Source organism: Carica papaya, chromosome 1, assembly GCF_054855325.1.
Source record: "Carica papaya isolate Zhongbai chromosome 1, ASM5485532v1, whole genome shotgun sequence".
NCBI classification, from domain to species: domain Eukaryota; kingdom Viridiplantae; phylum Streptophyta; class Magnoliopsida; order Brassicales; family Caricaceae; genus Carica; species Carica papaya.
In genome coordinates, this window is record NC_142309.1 from 12,390,236 (window position 1) to 12,417,674 (window position 27,439).

Here is a 27,439-nt window from a genome sequence, read left to right on the forward strand (position 1 = left end):
GTTTCTATATCGGTGAGTAGTGTGATATTCTTATTGGGGTAGTGTATCTCACCTCCTCCCCAATTAACCATTTCAAATCAAAAAGAGCAATATTCAGATCCTGATCAGTAGGAGGGCTATGACTAGGTATCCCCCCCGAATCCTATTAAGAGTTAGTGGAGGTTAACCTCCCTACAATATTTATTCGTTATTTTCATATATTATTACGTTTTTTTTTTATGAACTACTGTGAAAATGACATTTTTGTATCCCTATTGAGCATGTTAATTTATGTGTAAGGAATGTAAACTCTAACGCTATTAGACACTTCCGCATTTAATTTTTGACATTGTTTCCATTTAAATTCTGGGTCTCTGCATCAATATTATTAATTTAGTTATTAAGTGTTATTGACTTATTATTAGGTATTCCGACTGATTAGTTGTCTTGTGTTTTATATAATTTGGTTTATCATATATTTCAGATAACTTGCCTACTAAACATTTTACTCTTGCCAACTATTGTTTTATTTACAAACATGTTAAAGCAAGTTCTAAATAGATTTAGAATATGCATACTACGACAAGATTAGACTGTTTAACCATATATATTTGGATTGAACACAATAATTACTTATGACATAATTGAAAATTCCTTTCTTATAGCAATGAGATTTTGAAATAAAATTTCATTAGCAGCAACATAAAGCATGACTTGTTTTATTGATTGGTGGATAAGTTTGTACAAATGTCTAATCAATAAACTAAAATTTTTTTGCTAAGACTTATATATATTAATTGACTATCTTAATATGTCATAATAAACCATGTACATTAGTATTAAAGATTAATATTTTTATCCTTCAAAAAATGATAATTTAAAATCTAAGAATTAAATGTGCAACAATAATTTGTATTAGTATTAGTGCCCGTAAATATATTTTATGTAAAACACGAAAATAAGACTTTATTTATGATATTCTAATTTTGTCACTTAAGTGAAGAATTTTGTAACCACCACTTATATATTTATATCATATTAACAACATAAGTAATCAACGAAATGAATTATATCTTTTATTTAAAAGTATAATATATATTACTCTAATCAAATTATTTAATAGAGATCAAGTCACGAAGCATAGCGGAGCACGTGTGCAAGGAGATAAACATAGAGTGCGAACATAAAGCATAGTATGAACCCAACACCCAGTGTGAATTGCAAGTCATGGTGTAAAAACAACTCAAGATGCACATAGACCACAGGGGTAGAATATCGTAATGTCAAATGGGTCACTCACTAGATCACGGGTCAAGACACTCAAGCAAGTTTATGCTTAAAAATGGATCAATGAAGGAGAGTTATGAAAGAAATAGATCAAATTCACGAAGTTGAATGGAGAAGCAACCCATTAAATCTTTTACAAATAATTGAGTCAAATTTTTAAACTCAAATTCATGAAGAATAAAATCTAATTAATTAATTAAGTTAGATTTATTTATTATTTTCTTATGTGTAATGCAGGACCTTATGCCACAAAGGATTATTTTTAATTAGGTGACACATAAGATTCATTGGGTTTTAGCCTTAGAAATAAATCTAACGGATATGATTGTTTTCTACTCTTTAGAGGCATCGGATCCCCTAAATAAAAGACTTTCTTCTTGTTTAATCAATAATTAGTTTCAACTTTGTCAAGATTTTCTTGTCAACTTTTTAATCAATTCCTTTTTTGTCACATCTCGACCAGCTTAGTTCGCTTTACATGCTAATTGTGACTTAAAGTTAAAAGTTTGTTTAGGTTTAAGTCTTACTACTAACTAATTACATGCGTGTAAATTCAGATTGTATCTTAATCTCGGGTTCCAAATCGTTATCAATATGTTGTTGGTGATAATTCAATTTAACTAAAAGCTATATAAGAAATAGGTTTTGTTATCATTCTGACTTTAATTTTTGTTCCATAACTTGGAGTTTTTTTATGATATATAAATAAATAATAATCATATAACACAAATTACAAATGTAGGACAAAATAAGAAGCGTAATGTTAATGCAAATACAATTGTTTATAATTTATTTTGACATTATTGTCATATCCATTGCATCCTAATGCAATTGCTTACAATGATGGAACTACTTATAACTAGTATATTACAAATAGTATTTTACCACACTCATAATGCATGGCGTGTTCGCATGATTAGATAATTATATTATTAACTTATTGAATTTTTTTTTTTTTTTTTTCAATGATTATGAAATTTTGTGAGACACGATCATGCATACACATTATAGCTATCATTTCTAATATTTCAATTTCATATTGAAAATAAATATAATTGTTAAATTTCATATAAAATTTTAAATTGCACTATACCAAAAATATAAATTCAAACTTTTTAGGACCAACAATTTTAAGTCTGAAAATTTTTAGACCATCAAAATTGACTTTTAGACCCAGTGTCATATTAGATATTACGAATTCTGTTTAGATTAAATCTGATTTCAAGTTTGCTTCTATTTGTTTGGAATCTCAATAACATTAATGGAGGGAGTTTGTAACAACTCCAACCTGAAACACTTACGAGCCAACAAGTTTTAGAAGCAGCTCAACCATTACATTCTTTCTAATTTGAATTGGACAAGATCTGAACCTACATCGCAATGTCACAAGCCATTTAATGGCAAGGATTTGTAATACTTGCATCCCATGTCAGCAGTGATGTGAGATAAAAAAATGTATATATATTCTCACCTAAAGATCTTTGAAGCACAGAGTTGGCACAGTGGATACAGCCCAACACTAGAGCCTTACAGTACTGCACATCAATCAACCTAATGTAAGTGATCTGAGTTTACACATTATTATTTTATGCTTCAACTAGGTGTGTGTGTGTGTGTGTGTGTGTGTGTGTGTGTGTGTGTGTGTGTGTGTGTCTACGCATCATACAGAAATTTGATTGCTACTTTTTTAACTAGTAAATGTTGAATTGAAAAAATATGTCCCAAAAAGCTAAAAAAATGAAGAGTAAAAAACAAAGTACTTCTAGTAATACTGTAAGTTCCAAATTAAAATGATGCTAACTTTATTACAATCAAGAAAATAAATCAAGTCTTGCAACTTAATCTCACTTGTACGTATATATACCTACTTCGTTATAGTATAGAAATATAAGCAACAACTTTTCTACCCTGTTATAGATTTTAATGTCTTTGTCCTAGGAATTTGTTAGTCCCACTTATTCTGAATGAAAATCTTAACCAAGTTGTTTTTCAAGTTTCAAACAAAATTTTGTTATTCCTTTTGATCGGTTACCTCATGAACTTTCAAATTCGATTCAAATAGATCTGACTGTTAACAAAATATCGGAGACACATGCATGGAAGATAATGGTATAATTTTTTGTCCGTTTAGTTTTACTTAGAAAATAATACTTTTAATTATTAAATCAATTAAAAGTATATTTTAAAAAAAAAAATCTCTATAACACACTTTACGGAATTCCTAAATAAATTCTTCCCCTCTCCCAAACAACCAAACAGGAAAAATGGATAGACTACTTGAGCCTATTACCGTGTCTCGAACAGTTGATTTTTAAAATTAGATCTTTGTTTCCAGATGAATTTCATAAAAGATCATTCACTTGTTCCAAAACATTCTAAACACATCCTAAAACAAAAATATATATCCTAGGGAAAATTGTGAGTATATGTGATTCAAGGGATGCAGAATTAGAATCAGATGAAACAAAAAGAGGAAGAAAATGTGTTTGTTAATAAATGTTATAATCTGCTGATTGGGCTTGTAAGAACCAATAACAAAAATATATTACAAACAAATTGTTATGAGAAAAAGAAAAGCAATTGGATATACCTCCATGCTTCCCCTGCTTCAACCTTATTCCATCATGGCATCCACTGCAGCAGTCTTAGAAATTTTCTTTTTACCTGTACATTCATAAACATTAAAAATAAGAAGCCAAAAGAAAAACAAGAGCAAAGATGAAAATTAGTAGTAAACTTGCCTTTTCGCTTTAAATGTTTAAGCTTCAAAGCCTTCTTCACATTAAATTTGGTGGGTGCTTTGTTGGAGTCTTGAGATGGGCCTAATTGGCAGAAACAATTCAGGATCAACGCAATGCCAAATGCCAAAACTTCAAAGTTTAGTTTTTCACTTCTAAAAAATAAAAATGAAACTACAATATAAAAAAGATAAAAAAAAAATATTCAATTTCTAATTCCAGGTAAATTCCATGTCTATTTCAAATGAAATGTTCTGCGATTCTCTTCTTCAACGTTTGACAATACAAATCCATACATATGGATTTAAAGATATAAACAGAATTTATGTATCAAACATATAAATTTATTCACTTTTACATATCGAAGTTTAAAAATTGAATAAAAATATAATGAAGTTGAACCAAATGCAACGAAGAGGCATATCCAACGCCAATGGGCAATACAACTCAAATAGATAAAAATTCAAATGAGTTGCTTAAGGTCAATTCATTATAGCTGCTGAAAATTCACTGTGTCTCTGATATTACGTCTACATGGCCCGAAGAAATTAGGGTTTATATAAAGCCTACCTTCAGCAGCCGCCATCTCCACATCTTGCATATTCAACACGCCTTTCTCCATTGCTTCCTTCTGCGCCTGTAATGGAATCCAAACGAAAAAAAAAAAAAATTATCATTAATTTCTACATTCATAAAGCCTAGGGAAGAGCAAAACATACTCTGCGCCAGTGCTTTAACAGCTTTTTCTTGCGCTTGCTAGATATAGACAGCGACTGAGACTTGTTCTTGAGCTTCCCGGTGAGTGGGTCGCCATGGATTGCTCTCTTCTTGTTTGCTTTCTCTGCTCTCCTTCTCTTCTGCACCTCGTTGAACTTTGCCATCGCACCTCTCTCACTTGCCTAGGTCCAAAAACCCTAAGTTCAGAAAATAAAAGACAAATTGGCTGAATATTTTTATAAATTTTATTTTAATTTTTTTAATTACCAAATAATTTTGTATAATTCAGATTTATTACTTATTCCTAATACCAAGGTTTTAAAATATTTAGTTAAAATTTAATATTTTAATTAAATTGGAAGAATAAAATAAAACCTATGTACTTAAAATGATAGAAAAGCAGAAGGCAGAAATGATAAGAAGATTATCTCATTATTACAAGCATATTTCTTTAAAGATTGAATAATAGAAAGGATAAGAAGAGAGCAACAAAATAAAATAAAAAACAAGTTGGAGATACCATAAGATCAATCTGAGTTATGAACACACAAATTGAAAGAAAAAAAAAGGCAAATTAGTATTTCACCATATGAATTATTGTCAATATTATGTTTTAATATCAAATATATTTTTTGTTATAAATTAATTTCTAAACCTTAGTATTCTTCCAAATTATTATTGTCATTTAACTCTAACGAAAAAAGTATAACAAAGTTAAGGTTTGTCGAGAAACCTAAAAGAATAAATTATGTTATGGATTTTTTTTTTCTTTGTAACTCTTTATTCCATCTCTTTTATTTAGTCTTTCAGTCACAATCTTGATTCTCTCTCGCTCTCTCATGAAGCCATCACCGTTGATTTCCCTTCATCTCTCTTTAGTTCCCTTCCTAATTCCATCTCTTTTCACTATATTTCACTTTTCACGAAAAGCCAACATCAAAGATCTCCTCCTTCATTGAAATATTAGTCCTTTTCATTTTATTTTATTTCTAGTATATTCTTTTAATTATGTTTTCTAAGATATAGAGTATTAACATTTTTCATACTAATTGATAATTATAAACAGATAGAGAGAACTTACCTAAGGAATCTTTAAGCTTTGTAGAAACAACAGAGAGACTCAAGTATGAAGGAGAGACAGAGAAAGGATATACGTAGGAAGAATGGTTACCAGCCACACAAAGCAAAAGACAACATGCCTATTAGGTGTTTGGAGGATGTAGACGAAAGGGACCATCTCGCGTGCCTAAATCAAAGGTGATAACATTTGATCTGCAATCTTAACTTTGGTAGTAACTGTTAAAGAAAATGATAAAGTAACCAAATGAAAGGTGTAAGAAATTGAAAATAAGACAAACGAGGAATTAAGGGGAGAAAGTCTTTTGCTTAAAGGTTTCAAGCTCTAGGGGTTTCTTTACAAGGAAAACATAGCTTGAGAAGAAAGCTAGAGTTTTAATTTACTATCTTTAACTAGTAAAATCTCTTCATTTTTTTGTTTTTTATTTTTCTTTTCTATAACTTTTTGTATGATGAAAATGATGAGGATAAATTGATTTATTGTTAACTTTATTTATTGTCTTGTTCTTTGAATTTTTAGGTAAACTAAATATACCACTTAGAGTTTCATGATTGGATATTGCATTCTGATCGGCTTCAAGGAGTTACATATGGATATTAAAATGATAATTAGAAGCAAATAAATAAGAATGAAAAAAAGCAACAAAAAAAAACATAAAGGAGAAGATGGATGTCAATAATATAAATAGAGAGACTAAGAAACTGAGCAAGAGAGATAAAATAGGCTTATGAAGGAAACAAAATCGAGGATAAGTTACTTTTTTAAGGTCTCTAAATAAGACCTAAGTTTGTTATGTATTTTTTGTTAAAAAATTAAACAATATTAGTGATTTAAGACAACACAGAAATTTGAAAACTAATTTTTAACAAAAAAATCATTTATAACAAAAATGAAATATTTGTCTTAGTTTGGGGATCAAAATGATAATTTGGCAAAACGATCATTTGTCAATGTGTGTGTGTCTGTATGTGTACATACACACACACACACACATGAGGAGACCACTTTAAATGAGAAAGGGATTGAAATTGAACTCTTATTAGGACCATGTTTAGGCACTATAGATGCTAGCTTAGGAATTATATCTTGTACATCATATAGGGGAGGAAAACAAACATAAGTAACACAAAAAATAAATAAAACAAATAGAGTAAAGAGTTACTATCATAAGAAAGTAGTTTTAAGATAGATCGGTGTGTGATTAAGTTATTGTAACCATTATCTACATTTATTTAAGAAGACAAGGAATAGATAATAAATTTAAAAAATATTATTTTCAAACCTTTAGTGGCACACATCACATAATGAGAGATGGGATACAATAGAGATATTACATATCTCTTATCTTCTAAATATGCGTATAATAAATTTTGTATGCATTAATAAATTAATGAAGTAAAAGAAATAAATAGAAAGAATTTTTTTTTTTTTTTTGTAAAATTAATAACATGAAATTAAATTAAAAAATATACAAGAAATATTTAGCCCTTTCATGTTTTTATCTCTTTATTTATTCCATCTTATTATGGAGCCAATTCTAAAAAGTTAGGATTCTTGATCTAAACTTTGTACGTGTGCCAAGGTTTTTACCTAGTATCTACACTACACTAGATCTAGGATTTTATTCTATTGAATTATTTCATTATCCTTCATAATAAGAGGTAGGACATGTTTCAAAAATGAATTATTAATAATAATGTATCTAGCAAATTAAGTAGGTGAATATCATTGTAATAATCTATTACTTCAATAAAAGACAAACTATCAAGTTTTATCATATTATTATAAAATTATACCAATAAGTGTCCATTAAGTTATAAGAGCAATTAATAACGAGATATAAATATATTTAAAAGTTAAAAAATAATCAAAATATTAGGATCGTATTTTAAATCATCAATAATTACAGTACATGAATCCTTAATAACACAATAGTTTAAGGTGGATATTCGTTTACATCTATTTTACCGAAAGAATGTATTGCTTCATTTAATGATGAGACATAAGTATATGAATTATTATATTTAAACTAAGGACTATAACATATTTATGACTGTTCTTGATTATTTTATTTTATAGTAGTATATTATAAAAATAAAATAAAATATAAAATCTTTACACATTGCAAAATTCATATCATTTAAGATATGACTCAAAAACTCAAATCATTTTAATAATTTAGATAACGTTTTATAGGTTAATTATTAGCTATCACACATAATACATAATAAACGTATAGGCCCATAATTAGAAATTTCTCAGTAATCTCTCACTTGAGTCATATATTTCGTTTTATGATTATACAAGATTAAACATTTTTATTATATAAATATTTATTATATTTAAAAAATATATGGTCCGTCAAGTAAACTAATATAGGATCAACATGATGTTTGTCACAATTTTCGTAATTAAACTAATTAGTGGTCATCTATATCAATATAATTAAGAACATATATAAAATATGAATGTGTAGTAAATAAACTTTATATAGCATGATTATTAACAGCGTCTATTTCTAATTTGTCCTCATAAAAGTCAAACAACATGCTTTCAAAAGCTTTATGCACAACTATATTTGAAAAGATATAATTATATTTCAGAGTTTTCAACAAATAAAACAAAACTGCTATTTAAATTTGATAAGGAAAACATGACAATAACAAATAAATATATATATATATATATATAAAACTTTCACTAAACAATCATATCATCAAAATGAACCATAGATGCACGAGTCATATGCTCGTGAAACATTTTGCATAATTTTGGAGTAGGGTGTGGTAGGACGTGATAGATACCAACACTTATTCATAAGGTGGAAACAAGTACATAAATTTTTAAACATCTCAGCTATAAGGTGAATATAGAGAGAGATAATAATCAAAAGAGATAACTAATGAGGATATGTAAATGTTTTCCAAATTTCTCCCATGACTATTACTATTACCAACTTTAACTAATTTTGAAAGAATACGCTAATATAACAAAATTAAAATATTTGTCTTGAATACAGAATAATATATGTGTAATGCCCAAACATGGGTATTTTTGTAATTTTTCTATTAATTATTTTTATTAAATTTACTAAAAAAAAAAACGCCACGTCAGCAAGCCCAGTCAGCAGTCCTGGCCAACCAGGACCTGCCACGTGGTAAGACCAAGTCGACCCGGGGATGGGCCACGTTGGCGATCCGCGTACGCGCGATCGGACGGCCCAGATCAAGCGTGCGCACGGACGACCCAGATGCAATCGCACGGACGGCCCAGATTCAATCAAAAACGGACAGTCCAGATTAAATCAAAATGGACGGCTGAGATCAAAAGGCAAAAGGGTATAAATAGAACCCCCACACCTGACCACAAAAACCCTAGCCGCCTGCCCTCGCTGGAGAAGACGAACCAGATGCCGGAGAAGCCGGCCGCCGCCACCCGCCGCTGCACCGGGGAGATTTTCGACCGTCGATCGATGTAAATTTCATACCCCCTACTCGTTTTTCCACGCTGATTTCCCATGTGGCTAAATCGGAGCCAAAATCCCGGTCAAACGGCCGGAAAACACGGCCGAAACCCAGCGGCGCCGCCGCGCCCCTCCTCGATTTTTGCCTCCAATGAGGCCCTTCCCGGCCTCCGTTTGATGCAATTTTTATATCACCGTGATCACCATTCTTTTCTCTACAGGTTGATCGGAGCCGAATCACCAAAACACGAACCTCACCGGAGAGCCGCCGCACCCGAGAGCACCGCCGCCGGTAAGCTTCGGTTTTTCGTATTTTTTTGGCCCCCCGAGGGCCCTAGGGTTGTTTTATCGCATGGACCGATGCAAGTGTGGCCGAATTCGGCCAAAAACGGCCAAAAACGACCAACCCGAGGTGAATCGCCGCCGCCGGAGCACGGCGGAGCCGCCGTGCCGGAATTATGATATTGGCCGAAAGGGGCCCTGAGCCTAATTTGGGATTTTTTTGGAACACGTGCAGGTACCAGTAGTGCGTTTCAGTTTCTCGGAAAAAAATTCAGGAAAAATTAGGGACAGCCTGTAGGCGCACTGTGAAGCCGTGTTCGGACCCCGAAACGAGTAAGGACCCCTCACCCTATTTCCTATCACGGTATTAAAGTTCAATAATGATAAAACGGAAATTCTTGAATCAACGAATGTGTGAAATTGTTTAAGGTCGCCAATGGAGCCCGAGTCTAGTGTGTTGGTCGGTTAACTGTTATTCGGCATATTTTACAGTTTTAAATGCAGTATGAGGTCTGATGTTTTCATTTCTTTGTTTCGTGTGCATATTTTACTGTTTTATTAATTATGGGTTGAATGACTGAGAAACTGATGCTGTATGTTGTCTTGTTTGGCATAAATTACTGTTTTGCTTATTTGTGTGTGAATTGATGATGCTGACTGAGGAAAAGGGGAATAAAATGTCATGTAAATTGTTAATTGTATAATGCGATCAGCCTGACTAGATATCCTGGAAGATGGTGGACGGACCGGGTCCGTAGGGAACCCTACCGGGATTGTGGTCTCTCATACCGGACGGGGTATGGAGACCCTATGTGTTTTAGCTCCCATACCGGACGGGGTATGGGGACGGCCCTAGAATCTGATTACAAGTGTTAAGGGTCCACGGGTAGCAGGACCCCTATAGATCCCCATGGATACTAGTAGGCTGGTAAAAGAGGAAAAATATGTTGTGTAATGATTGAATTACAAAAGGCGTGATAGGTATTATGTTATACAGTTTATATGATTTCATGATGATGATAATGTTACTGCTTTCATATACGGTTTTATGATTTTCACCGAGGTAAGTGGATGGTAAAGGTTTTATTATTGATAAAAGGATTTGTTGTAAATTATGCTCCATTGGTCTTTTTGTGTTTTCTACCCACCTTTACCTCCGTGACGGTGAGATATCGTGATGTCTTTACTGGGTTAGTGTACCTCATTCCTTATTTAATCATTTCAGATCAGGAAGACATTGTTCTCGAGCCCGTTCTGCAGGAAGACGACGAAGGGGACGCCTAAAGACTCCATAGTCATATTCACAGTTTTTATTTTCGAGTTTCTCCTTTAGTTAGTTTAATCTTTTATATTTTGAGCACGTTTTTTGTTTTAGTGTAAAGGATGTTAATCGAAATTTTGACTTCGCTTCCGTATTTGACATTTTTAATACACATATTTCATTTTAAATTTCTGGGGCCGTTACAATATGAAGCCGAAATAACCATATTTTAAAATATTCATTACAATTTAAAGTTTAATAAACATCTTAATTTGGTGTATATGACCGACATAATCCAATAAAGTCCGCTAATTTAAATTAAAACTTTTATTAAACCTTAAATTTGTACTTGTACAATTTAAATTATCAAGTGAAACGAGTGAAGCAACAACATGATAGTCTAATGATTAAGATTTTATGTTTTATTTGAAGATCATGAATTTTAATCTCATTGGGGAATAAAACTCGACGTTTTATGGGTATATTATGGGTGACAGTAATTAGATTATAGTGTTTGATTTAATGAGATCAAGAACTTATTTTGTTAGTGTATTGATGGTGTTATATTTGACTGAAAATTCTATTATATTTTTGGATAAAATAATAATTAATGTATAAGTAGTGTTATCGTGATCAAATTACGATAAGTCTTTTTAGTGAAATGATAATTAGTTTGTTGGTGGTACTATAGGACCAAATTGAGTTAAGTCTCAACGAGTTTATTAAGCTTTTTTTTTTTTTTTTTTACAAATGAAATATTTTATGATGATTAAATTCTTTTAAATGTAGTAGTCACGACGAGTTAAAACCTCATTTTATCTCTTTCACTATTTAAAAAATTAAAAAAAAAAAAAGACGGAGTGAATTTTTAAAAAATAAAAATAAAAACAAAACATGGTGAATTGGTTTCTTCCTCACCTATTCGGATGAACAATAAGATTTGTTTGGAGCTGATATAACTAAATTTGAACTGTTCTTTCTTTTATCATATTAGATCTGAACCCGTCTTAACTTGAACTTGACTTTGAGGGTGAGTGAGGAGCTGATCATAAAAAGAGAAAAACACCTTCTCATAAACAAAACGGCAAGACTTATTTCATTAGATTTGTAATCAACGTTCTCATAAACATATATATATATATATAAATATATGTAACATGTGATATATAATCAACATTGTTGTTTGTTAAAAACGATTTTTTCCCGAAGAGAGGCAGCTGATAAGCTGGGCTTACCTAACAGGATTGGGTTGGGACAAGTTGTAGAACGCCCAATTGCAATGGACCGGGTTCGGGTTAGACGAGTCAATCGATCCGGCCGAATCTTGCCATGGCGTCTCTGCCGCCACGAGAACTCAGCCAATCAAGCCATAGTGAGATTTTCCTGGAAAGTTTTCGTTTTTTCCTTCAAAATAGACAGACGGGAGCTATGCCAATAATCCCCCAAATTCCACTATTGCCTGCTCTCTATTATCCTCCATGGAAACTCTGAGCTTGCCTCAGAACATACAGTAAGAGTAAACGAGGAAATGGATTCCCTCAGCTCTACTTTCGTCTCCAACACACTCCAACTCCTCCCTTTACCCACCCTCCCTAAACTCCCCTCAACAACCCACAAAGCCCCCATCAGGCTCTCTTCCTCTTCCTCTTCCTCCCGTTCCTTCTCTGTGCAACCAGACCCATGGTCTCTCAGCGATGGAAACCCAACAAAACCCAAACCAAGATCCAAAAATCCTAAAAACCCATTATCCGATGATAACGCCCGTCGCATTATCAAGCAGAAGGCTCAATATCTGAGTGTGTTGAGGAGGAACCAGGGTCCAGGCGCAATGACACCGAAATGGATCAAGAGGAGCCCTGAGCAAATGGTGCAGTATTTGCAGGATGACAGGAATGGTCATTTATATGGGAAGCACGTTGTTGCGGCGATTAAGGCCGTGAGGGCTATGGCAGGGAAGAGGGATAGTGATGTGAGAATGGTGATGAGTAGCTTTGTCGGCAAGTTGAGTTTCAGGGAGATGTGTGTGGTCTTGAAGGAGCAGAAGGGGTGGAGGCAAGTAAGGGACTTTTTTGCTTGGATGAAATTGCAGGTGAATATGGCTTTTTTGCATTGTTTTTTATGCTTTTGTTGTTTTCTTTTTCCTCTCTATTTTACCATGTTAATATAGTGAATTCATATCGCTTCTACTCTTGAAAAATGGTAAAGGGTGTAGTATAACACATGCTATGATGGTACTATTTATCGTTTACTTTCTTAAATAACTGTAAAGTTCAACAATGCTGTTTTAAAGCAAGCCTGGGATTAATGCTGTATATGATAGCCTTGTGCTTGGACAGTTAAGCTATCGCCCAAGCGTCATCGCGTACTCAATTGTTTTACGGTTATATGGGCAAGTTGGAAAGATCACGCTGGCTGAACAAACATTTTTGGAGATGCTGGAGGTAGGATGTGAACCTGATGAAGTAGCTTGTGGTACCATGCTGTGTGCATATGCCAGATGGGGACGCCACAGAGCTATGCTAACATTTTATTCTGCTGTGCAAGAAAGGGGAATCACACTCTCTACTGTGGTCTACAACTTCATGCTGTCCTCTTTACAGAAGAAATCACTGCATGAGAAGGTAGTAGATTTATGGAATCAAATGGTGAACAAAGGGGTGGAACCCAATGGTTTTTGTTATACAGTAGTCATCAGTTCGCTTGTCAAAATAGGTCTTAATGAGGAGGCTTTTAAGACTTTTGATGAGATGAAAAACATTGGATTTGTACCTGAGGAAGCAACTTATAGCCTACTTATTAGCTCAAGTGTAAGGGATAGTAACTGGAAAGAAGCACTGAGATTATATGAGGACATGAGATGTCGGGGAATTCTTCCTAGTTGTTATACTTGTGCATCTATGTTAACTTTGTATTACAAAAACAAAGATTACCAGAAAGCCCTTTCTCTCTTCGTGGAGATGGAACGGAACAAGATTACAGCTGATGAGGTTATCTATGGTTTGCTCATTAGAATATATGGAAGACTTAGTCTTTATGAGGATGCTGAGAGAGCATTTGAAGAAGTTAAGCAGCTAGGCCTGCTTAGTGATGAGAAAACATATTTATCTATGGCACAAGTTTATTTGAACTCAAGAAATGTTGATAAAGCACTAGAGATTATTGAACTAATGAAGTTTAGAAACATTAGGTTCTCAAGATTTGGTTATATTGTTTCATTACAGTGTTACGTGATGAAAAGAGATATGGGGTCTGCTGAGTATGCATTTCAGGCTTTATCAAAGACTGGGCTTCCTGATACTGTTTCTTGTAGTGACATGCTCAATTTATATCTTGAACTGGGCTTAATAGAAAAGGCAAAGGAGTTTATTACTCAGGTAAAGAAGGATGGGATAGAATTTGATGATGAGCTTTACAAAACAGTTATTAGAGTATACTGCAAGGAGGGAATGCTAAGGGATGCTGAGCAGTTGATAGAAGAGATGGGCAGAAACCAATCATTTAAAAATGAAAAATTCAATCAAACACTCATGAAGTGTATGCATGGACAATATATTGGACAAAAGAAATTCGAAGGTCCCGCTAAGACCCTTGACCAACCCGATACTGAGGCCCTTGGCTTGATGCTCAATCTTTGTTTGGCATACTGCAATTTGGATAAGGCAGAAGAAATATTGAAACTTTTGCTCAAGACTGCTAGTGGTTTCTCGGCGGTTAGTCAACTCATTAGCAGCTTCGATAGGGAAGGTATGGAATCATCTTCTTTATGTATTTCCATTTAGATGTTATTTAGATGAAGGAAATTTAGAAGCTACTCGGTTCCTTGAGGCTGATTTTGATTTCTGTGTAGGTGATATATCTAAAGCTAAAACTCTTAGAAGTATGATTATGAAGATGGCATCCATATTAGAGGATGAAACAATTGCTTCATTGATTGGTTTCTACGGGAAGCAACAGAAGCTAAAACATGCCAAAGATCTCTTTATGGCAGTGAGAGGTTCTTCATCTGGCAAGATTATATGTAATGCAATGATTGATGCATATGCAAAATGTGGTAAACCTGAGGAGGCATACAAGCTTTATAAAGAATCAACTGAGAAAGGCCATGTTCTCGGTGCTGTTTCCATCAGCATCGTCGTGAATTCTTTGACTAACAGTGGTACGAGTTTCTTCTGTTCCTTTCTGAATTTATTAGTTATCCCAGAACAATATTAATGTTCCGTAATCGTCCATTCTCAAGAAAATATTCGATGAACTTTTATTTAAGAATCATTGCCGCTTCCTAGTATCTAGATATTTATCTTAACCTATTTTTTCTTGTAACAAGAGATGATGTCAAGCATGTTAGAAGAAACTTTTTTTATCTTTCAATATTTAGTTAATCAGAAGTCAATACATTTACAAGACGTTTGTTTACTGTATAAGGCAAAAGTATACAAAAAATATAGTAGTTATTACGAAATAGAGACTTATTGCACAGTTTGGTAGGTTGAATCAAACTTATTTTGAAATTTTGATCACTGGAGAAGTTGTAACACTGATTCATGACGGGAAAGTGAAAGCTCCCGCTGAGGTTGGAGCTTTTGTACAGACTACTGATTTGAATAGGAGTAACACCAATCCTGTTCTCCAAATTCAGAGACCGTGTAAAGCTCTTTCTTCAAACATTTTCTTAACATCTTTTCACTACTTCAGTGATCCATTCTTAACTTTTTCTCCATTTTTTGTGTAACCCCAAAAATTTTTGGGATGTTACATTTTGACCTGCAAATTTGTGGAATTGATTGTTTTCTTTATTTGGGGTTGAGTCATGTCCCCCAAATCTTTAGAGATTTTATATCTTTTACTTTATGGGTATAGAGGACCAAGAAGCCTAAGGTATCATGGAGAGGGGCAATTTTCACTGGTTTGTGGGTCATTTGGTTGGAAGGGAATGTAAGCATTTCAAGTTGTTTTCAATTGCTTCACATGGGTAAAGGATATAAAGGTAAATAACATTCTTTGTAATTAATAGTAATTTATTGTCTTTTTTTCCATCCTAGAAAACCTGTATATATGGATCGGAAATATTCAATAGAATACATATGAACCATTCTTAACAAAGTAAAATCAGAATTCGTAATTAGTTTCCTTCGAAAATTTTGTCTAATTTTCTTTTATCTATATCTAGCTGTTATAAACCAAGAATTATGAATAAATTTCAGAACAAAAGATTCAATTCTAAATCTTCAGGAACATTTGTTTATCCATTCTACAAAGGAACATTTCTTTATCTATATCATGTATTGATCTGTGTTTCTTTTGGTTCTCTGTTACTCTTTTCCAAGATGTCTTAGAGGGCATCCTCTGCTCATCTTTGTAATTTTTTGCTTTATTAATCTTTAACAATGCTTCTTCTTTTATCCAAAAAGAAAGATTATCCTTTTATGTCATTTTATCAATATATATATATTTTTGGTTGTAGGTTACAATTTGGAACAGAAGAACTTTGCTTGTGAAATTCATTTGGAAATTCACACTTATATTAATCAGGAGAGTTGGAAACTCTTTCGAAATAAATTCCACGAACAAAGTTCATTTTTCCAAATATAGTATGTTAATCATGGACCCTAATGTACTTTACTGAAGGCCCTGGACGAGATTGGCTGATAATTTTTAGTGTTATGTGCATCTCTCCCCCTTCTCTTGAGTGATTCATCTCCTATTTTCTTCGTGGTTTTGATAAAGATCAAGGAGGAAAAGGGCACATTGAAGGGGAGTTATTTTTGTTGGTTTATGAGTGCTTTGCTTGGAGAGAAATGGCAGACTCTTTAGAGACAAGGATTTTAGCCCAATCTCTTCTTGATATAGAATGGCTTTTCTAGCCTCATCGTGGGCTCAATACACAAATGGTATTCTATTCTTGGAGCTGTTGCTTAAGTATAAATATATTCCCTCAATGATCGAGTTCTTTAACCACCTGTGGTTGTGGTTACATTTTCAATCTTGTGATAGTAGATAAATTTTTCTTTTCTTTTTTCTATCTTTCCAAATATGTTTTTACTGTGTTAGATCAATATACATCAGCGACAGTTCATCTATAAACTGGTGTTTAGTGCTTAGTTCAGTGTGCAGTATTAATCATTATAGGGTCATTGGTGATATATAACCATCATCTATCTGCAGGAAAACATCAAGAAGCTGAGGATATTATCATAGAGAGTTTCAAGAGGAGCTTTGAGCTTGATACCGTGGCATATAATACCTTTATCAAGGCAATGCTAGAAGCAGGTTGAGTGGATCATTTCCAATTTTTTTGGCTACACTTAGGTGCCGGAGGATGTTAACAAGCTGTAGTCTTGATTTTGCAGGCAAATTGCATTCGGCAGGCAGCATTTATGAGCGAATGCTTTCTTCCGGAGTTTCTTCATCAATTCAAACAATTAACTTAATGATCAGGTGCAAATTTGAAGAATAGTAAACACTACCCTCCAAATAGACTAAATTGGAGGGACATTAAATGTGTAAATGTGTGTATTAGTTACATATATATATATGTATCAATTCTTTTCTGATGTATTTGGTCTTTCTTGTCAATGAATGCAGTGTTTATGGACGAGGGCGAAATCTGGAGAAGGCTGTGGAGATGTTAAACACTGCTTGCAGTTTAGGCTTGTCTCTGGATGAGAAGGCATACATGAATATGATAACCTTCTACGGGAAGGCTGGTAAGTTTATTTCTTTAGTCAAGAAAAGTGGATTTTTGATAGTTAAAGATATTATGTCTGCCAAGTTTCTAGATGAGTGTATATTTCAAACTCCAAAGCGATTAGGCTGTTCTCCAAAACTTTCTCCACATCACATCTTTCTAGTGATCAAAAGTAATATGGGTGCTTGAATTAATTCCAGCCACAGTTAATGGTATCATGAAAAAAATTATCAAATCGTCAAGTCATCTTACACCGAACCAACATTAATTGTTTCTCGTACTGATTGATCCTTGAAAGAAGAGTTGAAATGCTCTGATTTGTTATTAAGCTGACTGCTGATGTACTCAATAATTATTGTCATGATGAACATATGAAACATCTAGTTCAATTTTCAGCAGTAGATGGTTGAAAATATTTATAACATAGATTTTTTTGTTGCATGAGATATGTCATTTTGTCATCCTTGAATCGGTTTGCAGGTAAGAGGCACGAAGCATCCCTTTTATTCTCTCAAATGCAGGAAGAAGGAATAAAACCTGGGGTGGTATGTCATTTATAATTGCCTAAATGCTTGAGAAAAGTCTGTCAAAAAGGTTGCTAATTTATTTATAGCTGAAATAAACAGCTTTTCTTCACCTTACAGGAAAATATTATGCATTGACACTATATGAAATGCAGTCTCACTCTACCTCTCTCAAATATAGAACTTTATCCATAATCGCTTGGAGCTTCTTTGTTTTTAATTGCTGATGTTCTGATTGCTTCTTTTCTTTTCTGGGAAAATGCAGGTTAGCTACAATATTATGATGGAGGTATATGCTAGGGCAGGACTCTTTAGTGAAGTTGAGAAACTTTTCCAAGCCATGCTCATAGATGGTTGCTCCCCCAATTCCGTAACTTACCTTTACCATGTTCAAGCTTATGCACTGAGTTTGAAATATGAAGAAGCGGAGAAAACCATAATTTCCATGCAGAAAAAGGGCATTCCTGTTTACTGTGCTCATTTCAACATTTTGCTCTCTGCTTTTGCAGAAGCAGGAATGATGGCAGAAGCAGAAAGGGTTTATAACAAACTGTTGAGAGATGCTTTAAGTCCTGACCTTGCATGTATTCGTAGCATGCTGAGAGGTTACATGAATTGTGGATGTATTGAAGACGGAATCTCCTTTTATGAGCAGATAAAGGAATTTGCTGAACTGGATAGGTTTATAATGAGTGTAGCTGTGCACTTTTATAGGACTGTAGGAAAAGAGCCTGAGGCTGCAGGTCTTTTAAAATTCATGAATTCTTCAGGGATCCAATTTTTGAAGAACCTTGAGATTGGACCTAAGGTAAAAGCCTCCTAGTCTAAATAAAACTAGTTAACTTGGTTATTTCATCACCTGGAAAGAATAGCAGGTTGCCAAGACATTAAATATGGTTTATTACTATAGAAGCCTGAGATGCAAACTGCCTCGCAGTTGGGGCCATTGCAGTCATAGCCATCCAAGTTGCATAAAAGCAGCTCTGTGGTCTGAAGATTCAGACGAATTGAAGGAATGACATGAAAGAGAATTAAGGAATGCTCCTTCAGTGGTCGAGGAAAAAACTGTTTAGCATATGATAGCTCCAGAAAGTGGCATGAGATATTTGAGGCTTGGAGCATTTAGCAATTGAGATTTTCTTGTCACATGAAGTGAACTTGGTGTCATGTGCAACTGTCGGATGGGTTAGGGAAATATTGTAGTAGATTTTAACTGGAGCCTTATTTGCTTTGGACTAATGTAAACTACTCTTTGGACAAACTTGTGGTTTGGGCTACTTCAGGTTCTTGGGAGCTAAAGGTGCAGAAGTCAAGTAGGGGAATGTAAATGGTGGAAATGATTTTGGTGGAGTGGAGGAGAACCGTTCTGTTTAAGTTGTAATGCGAGCTCCATATTATCCAAGTTTATGCGAATACACAATAACATAACTTGTTTTATTTATAATTATTGTTCTATCATAGGACAAGAATGCAGAACTATTGGACTATAATTGAGATTTCCATAATATGAAAGCATGACTATTAGAAGCACACAAAAAGTGACTTGATTGACTTCTTTTAGCTAAAAGAATCTCCAAATATCTGCTACTCTTGAGAACCAATCTTCATCTCTATCATGCAAATGTTTCCACTTGCTTCTTTGAATTCTTTCCACTCATAATAAGTTTAGGTCTTGAGAAGGTTGGAAGCAACTAAATTTTTCCACGGCGTATGACACCAAAAGATAGTTGCCGAATAAATGTCAATTCAACAACTAAAGTTCTTTTATATATGTAAGAAACTATTGCTATTACTGCTATTATTTATATGTATATGAATTGGTTATTTAATAATTGTAAATCATTCCGAAGCTTTCTAGCCCAGAAAAAAAAAAAATGACTAACCCACCATATAATCCAATTTGGATTCACGAAAAACAAATCTATCAACGAGTTAAAAAATCTTCATAGTTTTTAGGACTAAAAAGTTAAAGTCATCTTCATAGATTCAAATTCGCGAAAAACAAATTTATTAAAGAGTTGAAGAATTTCTATACTCTGCTGTAAATAGCTAAAAAGTTGAGTTCCTCCCTAAGGATTTAAATTTTCTTTACAAATATCCTTTAAAAATATCTCTAAAAAAAAAGTTATAAGGATTCAACTAATCACTCTTAACTAAAAATCAACATTATTCGATATCAAACGATTTAGTCAACGCATCAAAACTTAGTCAAAGAGATCAAATTAAAATTCATTTTTTATTGTTTATTAAAATATATTAATTGATTATTTTGTATATTTATTTTAGAAACCAAATTTATTGTTACAACCTCCAAAAATAATGGTAAAATGTAACATAACTCTGATTTATTTTTTTATATATTTTTTAAATACATATTTATTAGTATAAATCTCAACCATGTTCTAATAATTTACTCTAAAAACACAATTCTATAAACACTTGTAAGGCCCAGCCCACCAAATTGTCCAACGTCTCAAAAACCATCGCCTCTTGATCGTCTCCAACGTTCGTAGTCTCTCCCTCCCTCTGCAAGAGATCAGGAATGGCGTCGAGTCTCTTCAGAACCCTAATCAGGTCATCAAAATTGCCGTCGACTACTAGAAACCTCTGCCTTGTCCGCACTCAAATCATCAGCAATCACACTGCTAAATGGATGCAGGTATGACATAGTATGTCGCCTATGTATTTATTTTCCATACGTGTTCTTAGCACGGTTATTTCTTTCTTTAATTTTTTAGTTCTATATCCAAAGGAAGGATCAGAACTAGATAAATTCTTAGGATCTTGAGGTATATATTTTAAATTTGGAAATCAGTACCAGAGCTATTTTAGGTAGGAGATTTTTCATCCAGCTGGAGTATTAGTTTATGGATGTGCTCTTTGGTTAGGAAAAAGTTGAAATGTTTAGGGTTTAAATTATAAGTTAACACGAGTATTCTTTTCCTGGCTTTAATTCTTGGGAAGTTTTATAAGTTCTTTCTTGGTTGCTGTAAATAAAGTTCAGGCAAGCCAAATCCTTTTGCTGGTATTAATTAATTCATCTATTTATGAAAACTCAGAGTACACAGCCTTTTTCTTTTCCACATTTCCTTGCTATTTTTATTGCGAGTTTTTGAAACCTGTTATAATTGATGCCTAGAGTTCAAATGTACATTCCCCTATATTTTTGTAGAGTAATGGACAATCTGCAATTTTTAGTGTCATTTATATTTTCTGAATCAAGTTCAGTTTAAGTTAAAAAATCAGATTCCGCTGGTTGTTCAAAATGCTGAGGGTGAATCCATTTATAAACAATCTATTTGCAGTGGCATTGAATTGGGGAAGACATGTTAATAAATAAAGATTTACAATGGGCCACTAGGGAATTACTTCTTTAATGATAGATGAGTAAATATTCACAACGCGTTTTTGTCTCCAATAGAGAAAAAGATGACGATGCTCGAAAAATGATACCCATTCAATTGTGGTTTATATGTAGAGAAATAATGGTGAACAGATGCTTCCTTTGCAAGTGCACCGCCGAGAATTGCAATCACATTTTGCTATGGTGCCCCTATTCCTACAACCTTTGGACACTTATTTACAGCTTTATGGGGATCAATTGGATAATGGCGAGTTTGGTGAACAACGAATTATTGGCTTGAGAAGGCTTCGCTTTTAACAACAAGGTTGTACGTCTTATCTCTTTGTCCATTTTTGGGCTATTTAGAAGGAAAGGAACAATAGGCCTTTTGAAGGAAGGGAATAAACTTTTGTAAATATCAAATATCAAACATATCTGGGATTGAAAAAAGAATTTGATTTGGTTGGACTATCTAGAAAAAGGCATTACGGTAAGCCTTGGTAGTGGAATCCTAAAGGTTACTAAGAGTGTCATGGCTGTGATGACAGGGAAGCGAATAAAAATAATTTGCTCAAGTCAATTAGGAGTATGGTTATAGACGACGCTTTTCTACGGTTTCATCAGAATTTGACATAGATGACTGTATATCCCAGCATATGCTTTTGGGGCATACCAAAGGAAGCTACTGAAGGGGTTTAAACAGTCCAAGGTTGACTTATGCGAGCATGGCATCCTTGGTAAATAGGAAAGGATGAGCTTCAATCTTTCTCACACAAAAGTACGGATGTGTTAGAATGCATACATACAGATGCATATGATCTGGCTAAGATACTAGCAAAAGGTGGAGCCAGATACTTTGTAAGTATCATTATTTATTTTTCTAGAAAGGTTGGATTTACTTCATGTTGAAAAAATTAGAAGTATTCTCAAGGTTTAAACAATGGAAAGCCGAGCTTGAATGAGGTTGAATGATAAACAAGACGATAGGCTTTTATGTCAAGTCCAACAATGTTGGTGAGTACAAAAGTCAAGAGTTTGAGGACTTCTGCAGGGAAGAAGGGTTTATCAGTGGTCTGGGTCTATAAATGGCAATGTTTTAACATCAAGGTCGCTAAAACGGTTCAGTGTTGCTATTCCCATTGGTTGATTGTGACTTTTCTAAATTATCACACTCCACTTGCACCATGTGATCATGTAAATCGGAGGGAACATCTTCATGACATGAATTTTTCTTTAGCATTGTGCTCTCATCAAAAACTACATCTCTGCCAATGATTGTACTCTGTACATTTGGATCCTGTGATCTTTAACCCTTAACTCCTTTCTGGAAACCAAGAAAAGTATACTTTACATTACCTTGGCATCCAACTTAGTGCATGTTAGGTGCAAGTCAATATATAGAAAGAAAGAGAGAGTGTTGGGGGGAAGAAACGTCATAGTTTCAAACAAGATTAGTTGCAAACAAGATTATCAAAGACACGGATAGACTAATGTGGAATTTTAGAGACAAACTGAATTGAGTTGTATATTGAAGTCTATACATGTTGATATATAACTGTTAGAGATTGACTACAAAGAGAAAGAATCAGAAGCATATTACAAGAAACCAAATCAAATCAAATCCTTATATCAGGGAATCCCCAATTTTTGGGCAGGTAAGATAAGCTTCAAAAAATTGGCTGCCAAAGGTTAAATTTTTCAACATTCCCTGTCAAGTTGATAAATATGCATCTTTCATTCACAGCTTGCAGATAAGTTCTTAAGATGTCACTCAACTGAGTCCTTTCATTTTGTTAGCACATTTGCAAAGTTGTATATTAGTTGAGACATACAATGTACAAGTTATCCAACTTCACTTTATGAAGTGTCTATCTATTTCAATGTGGTTTTTTCCTCTCATGCTGCACAGGATTATGAGCAATGTCAATGGGAAACTTCTGCTCACAAACTATCTAAAATTATTGAGTCATAATAATTCACGTATTTCTTGTACCATCACCCTAAACTCTACCTTTGCACTTGATCTAGCGATCACGTTTTGCTCCTTACTCTTCCAGTTTACAAGATTCCTCCAAGAAAAATTCACAGATCGCCTCTCTAATGGGTTCGGATATTTTGTATGTGTATATCTAAAGGGCTAATCCAGTGTTCCTTTTGAATAAAACTCCTTTAATGGATTGGACTCAGGTAATAAAGTATCTTGTAGACTATATGAAGGTGAACCTCTTTCAGGCAGTGCATGAATTAGCTAACCATGTTCGCGGCATGCAATGTTTGGCCTTACATGGACATGATATATAATTTTTCCTACCAATCTCTAATACATTTCTATTTCTACAACTAGATCTTCATTTATCTCTTCTAGTTTGTGATTTTGCTCAATCAGTGTGAAATAAAGTTTACATGCTAACTTTCCTCTCTCCCTTGTGAGATAAGTCACATATTTCTGTTGTGAAATAAAGATTTCTTCTCTGGAATGAAACTTTTATTCCTAGAAGGTACTTTAGTCTCCCATGTTTTTTAATCTCGAATCCTTCGATTAGAAAATCTTATCTAGACTTTCCTCTTTCTCATCATTTTCTATCACAATTATGTCATCAACGTACATCAAATGTGTTGTTACTCCTTTTAAATCAAAGTGCTTTAATAAAAGTGTCTGATCTCCCTGACCCTGTCTGTACCCAATGGCACTATTTTAGCAAATCTCGAAATGAAGTCTTTGGTGATTGCTTTAGATTACAATGTTTTCTTCAATCTACAAACTTTATTGTCTCTTAGTTTTCCCTTATTTAAAAAAAAAAATGTCTCTTAGTTTTCCCTTGAAGCCCGGGAAAATATCCATGAAGATCTCTTCCTCCAAGCTGTACGTTTGTGCATGTTACCTTGCCACGAGCCTGGCCTTATATTTCTCTAGGAAACCATCTAATGTGCACTTACTTGTACTAGAACTGTCAAATTGAGTGGTGGGCAACCTGGACTACAATATTCCTCCCTCTCTTCCTGCAAAGGACCTCCTTACCTCTTCCTCCTCTACCTGTCTATAATCAGATCCGCTCTCTCTTTCCATCCCGTGCTAAGATAATTTTTGCACTCCAGATTTCTGAACAGATGTTTGAGTGGTGTTGTGGTATTCCTTTCCATTTTTGTTTATTTTCTGATTTCCTAGGTCTGCTCTTGCCTATAAATATTCCCTTCTTCCCACAGTTAAACACTTAATATTGTACTAGTGCCAAGTCTGAGCAAAGAAAATGAGCTACAAGAAGTTTTCATTTTTGGAACTCTTGATTGTCATGCTTCTGCGAACTTTTGATGTTGTAGTAGCTAGCCTCCAATAGCAGTAAAGGAGATGTCTTTTAAGTAAATATTTTTTTGTTTCCTTCGTATTGTTTAGCTGTATAAGATCAAAGATAAACAAATGGGATGGTTAATTATTTTGTTATATATTGTTTTTTGGTGCCGATAAGTTTTTGGTGTTGGTCGCTGCTGCTATCTTGTCTTCTAAAGGAAAGAATATTCATCAAATACCTAGTGCTCTATGAATATTTGAAGGTTCAAATTTTGGGGGTCTTAAGTTGCAGTTAGTCATGAACTAACTCTCATTAGACTGTGACAAGTTTTGAGAAAAACCCAAATGCTGGTCTTCAATGCTCAAAGTTCTTTAAACAACTCCATTCTCCCATTTATTAAGAGAGTCTGCCAATTGGAATAGGATTTCAGAGAGTGTAAAGGGATGTTTATGGGCCTGCTGCAAGTGGAGAAAGAAGAGGGAAACAAACATAGAAGAAGAAAATTATATTTCCTTAGTTTAACTTGTATGTTATTTGACATTTAAAATTTTCCTGTTTAAACTAATGTTTTAAATCTAACCGAAGGTGTTAATTTAGACAACATGAAGTTATGTTGTGGAAATTTTACATGGGTGTTAGCTCATTGGTACCTTGATTCTTTAATACAATTTCAACTGTTACATTCAAAAAAAAAAAAGTTACATATTGGAGATTGACCCAATTAAAAGTAGAGGGTGGAAATTGAGTGTTGGTTATATTAATTTCCCATAAGAAATTATATACTATTACATGATCAATTAATAAAATCTATGTTTTAATCAACTAAGTTATATATCTGTAACATATTTTATTTCACAAAATTTTAAATTTCCGTGTACTTTTGGTTAAGAAATCATGAAGCTTCATACTTCAATTCTGTTCTATCACTATTTTAAACTCATAAATTAGTAAAATTATTTTCAGATATTTCATTTCATAAATCTCCATTTCATATAGATAATTTTAATTAGTATTCATATAAAACTACATCCATACTTGCAATTGTTATGCTAATGGAGGATATAACGGTTATAAAGATAAATAGCTGTAATCCTGATTCATGACTCCTTGTGAAGTATGATCATCGCTTGTTCAGTATTTACAATTCCAAAATAATTGAAGATTTTGTAAATTAAAAAATGTAACAAGCCTTGTTCTTGTAATAGCTATTATGTTCTGTGCATATACCTTATGCTGCAAAATAAGCAAGCTGTAAGCAGGTAGAAACATGGGACTTCTACTTGTTCTTAGTTATGGATCTAAAAATCTTTGTCTCATAGTTTTTTCTTGATGTGCATTGCCCTTGTTTCTTTTTATTATGCTGGCCGAACAATTTACCTTAATGTTTTTGGCTTGGAAATGGTTCTCCGATGTTGGCTTTGAAAGAGAAACAGCCTGATGGTTCAGTTTGCAATCCATGTTTAATTGATTCTCACTCTTATTGGGAATTTACTAATTTTTTAATAGTCTTGATAAATTTGATTACAACATAAAATTTTTGTTTAAGCTGCTCCCAGGCCTCATCGAATTCTGTGTCTGGGATTTCAGTTCCCAAATCGTAAAGTGTTGTTCTATCCCAAAGGAATTATTGATGTTGGATGTACATAAAAAAAGAATTATGTGGTAATCATTCATATGAAAATTGAAATAAAAAATTTGTTAGGAACCGGATGAGAATTGTACCAAATGGGACACAACAAATTCAGAGAGAGAGAAAAAAGTGACTACCATGCTTATTAATACAAATGTTCTTTTGTTGCTTTTATTTCTAGGATATGAAGAAGAAGTCTCCAATGGAGTTGATCAATGAAGTTCCACCTATAAAGGTTGAAGGCAGGATTGTTGCTTGTGAAGGAGGTTAGTTCTGCCTTTTGGTTTCTTCTGCACTCTGGATGGGAACTAAGCTAGTGCATCCAGAGAACTTAAAACAAAGTTTTAAAATTAGTTTGGCCTAATAAAGACAATATTTCTCACTGATTGGAATATTTTTCCTTGGATTTTCTTTCTCTGGTACAGACAGTAATCCTGCTCTTGGGCATCCAATTGAGTTCATATGCCTTGACTTGGAGGCGCCAGCTGTGTGCAAGTATTGTGGTCTACGATATGTGCAGGATCATCATCATTAGGGTTTTGGTCCTTGTGCTTTCTTTTAAACAAATTCATGGGAACTTTTTTTGTCAGCAGCCAATATCCATATATTTTCTTTTTAAACTAACTTTGTGTTACTGATGCAATTAGGTGAATACTATGTGAATCATATTTATGTTTCCTTTATTGTAGCATAATAAGTATTTGATTACACTTTCTTGTAAGTGCATCTGAATTAAATTGTGTTGAATATGGATCTGTGGAATGGGTATTCTGGTTTTGCTTTGCCTGTGCCATTCCTTCCTGTGTTCTATAGCTTTCTGGTTGTGGCATTATTTTCTAGCATTCGATTCTTTATTTCATTAAATTTCTAAAATCTGCATTGCTGGAGCCAAAGTTGAATATGGATCTCTGGAATGGGCATTCTGGTTATGCTTTGACTATGCCATTCCTTCCTGTGTTCTACAGTGTTCTGATTGTGGCCTTATTGTCTAGCATTCAATTCTTTATTCCATTTCTAATACAAATTTGGAAATTTTGAAGGTCTGGATTGCTGGAGCCAAAGTTAGTATAGTGGTTCTTTTAGAACAGCTGTGTTTCTAGGTTTGTTCTTGCTCAATGTCAACCCTATTATGCAGCTGCCAAACAAAGGCAAAAAGATAAAAGAA

General features: G+C 33.6%; 3 protein-coding genes and 1 long non-coding RNA gene across 8 annotated transcripts; 3 read left to right on the forward strand and 1 right to left on the reverse strand.

Moving 5' to 3' along the window:
* Window positions 1–2,455: 2,455 nt before the first annotated feature.
* Window positions 2,456–4,937, reverse strand: LOC110816363 (uncharacterized). The gene is made up of 5 exons (XM_088219845.1): window positions 4,724–4,937; window positions 4,575–4,641; window positions 4,008–4,088; window positions 3,857–3,930; window positions 2,456–2,801 (listed from the first exon to the last, which is right to left on the reverse strand). Exons 1-4 carry the CDS (start codon window positions 4,883–4,885, stop codon window positions 3,881–3,883), a joined length of 360 nt encoding a protein of 119 aa, XP_088075971.1. The 5' UTR covers window positions 4,886–4,937; the 3' UTR covers window positions 2,456–2,801; window positions 3,857–3,880.
* Window positions 2,768–10,946, forward strand: LOC148269216 (uncharacterized). 2 transcript variants are annotated; one of them, XR_015819080.1, is made up of 5 exons: window positions 2,768–2,822; window positions 5,827–5,978; window positions 9,484–9,554; window positions 9,780–9,877; window positions 10,770–10,946. It is a non-coding gene; the product is annotated as an uncharacterized LOC148269216 (long non-coding RNA). The 2 variants fall into 2 exon arrangements; XR_015819073.1 differs by having other exon boundaries at window positions 2,769–2,822; window positions 5,788–5,978.
* A 1,215-nt stretch (window positions 10,947–12,161) lies between these two features.
* Window positions 12,162–19,565, forward strand: EMB976 (Tetratricopeptide repeat (TPR)-like superfamily protein). 4 transcript variants are annotated; one of them, XM_088219856.1, is made up of 8 exons: window positions 12,162–12,894; window positions 13,142–14,549; window positions 14,653–14,961; window positions 16,968–17,072; window positions 17,153–17,240; window positions 17,388–17,509; window positions 17,971–18,035; window positions 18,280–19,565. In XM_088219856.1, exons 1-8 carry the CDS (start codon window positions 12,334–12,336, stop codon window positions 18,835–18,837), a joined length of 3,216 nt encoding a protein of 1,071 aa, XP_088075982.1. In that variant the 5' UTR covers window positions 12,162–12,333; the 3' UTR covers window positions 18,838–19,565. The 4 variants fall into 4 exon arrangements, with proteins under 4 accessions (XP_088075982.1, XP_088075985.1, XP_088075989.1 ...); XM_088219859.1 differs by having other exon boundaries at window positions 12,162–12,861; XM_088219863.1 differs by having other exon boundaries at window positions 12,726–12,861; window positions 13,126–14,549.
* A 922-nt stretch (window positions 19,566–20,487) lies between these two features.
* LOC148269217 (NADH-ubiquinone oxidoreductase-like protein) lies at window positions 20,488–27,067 on the forward strand. The gene is made up of 3 exons (XM_088219866.1): window positions 20,488–20,673; window positions 26,456–26,540; window positions 26,700–27,067. The coding sequence occupies exons 1-3, from the start codon at window positions 20,557–20,559 to the stop codon at window positions 26,807–26,809; spliced, it is 312 nt and encodes a 103-aa protein (XP_088075992.1). The 5' UTR covers window positions 20,488–20,556; the 3' UTR covers window positions 26,810–27,067.
* Window positions 27,068–27,439: the final 372 nt, after the last annotated feature.

Coding starts and splice junctions, on each gene's coding strand:
- EMB976 (XM_088219856.1), top strand. CDS start 12,334: ATGGATTCCCTCAGCTCTACTTTCGTCTCCAACACACTCCAACTCCTC. Junction 14,550..14,652: donor TAGCAGCTTCGATAGGGAAG/GTATGGAATCAT, acceptor ATTTCTGTGTAG/GTGATATATCTAAAGCTAAA. Junction 17,510..17,970: donor AACCTTCTACGGGAAGGCTG/GTAAGTTTATTT, acceptor ATCGGTTTGCAG/GTAAGAGGCACGAAGCATCC.
- LOC110816363 (XM_088219845.1), bottom strand. CDS start 4,885: ATGGCAAAGTTCAACGAGGTGCAGAAGAGAAGGAGAGCAGAGAAAGCA. Junction 4,642..4,723: donor TGTTAAAGCACTGGCGCAGA/GTATGTTTTGCT, acceptor ATTCCATTACAG/GCGCAGAAGGAAGCAATGGA. Junction 4,089..4,574: donor GGAGATGGCGGCTGCTGAAG/GTAGGCTTTATA, acceptor TCTGCCAATTAG/GCCCATCTCAAGACTCCAAC.
- LOC148269217 (XM_088219866.1), top strand. CDS start 20,557: ATGGCGTCGAGTCTCTTCAGAACCCTAATCAGGTCATCAAAATTGCCG. Junction 20,674..26,455: donor ACACTGCTAAATGGATGCAG/GTATGACATAGT, acceptor TTTTATTTCTAG/GATATGAAGAAGAAGTCTCC. Junction 26,541..26,699: donor GATTGTTGCTTGTGAAGGAG/GTTAGTTCTGCC, acceptor TCTCTGGTACAG/ACAGTAATCCTGCTCTTGGG.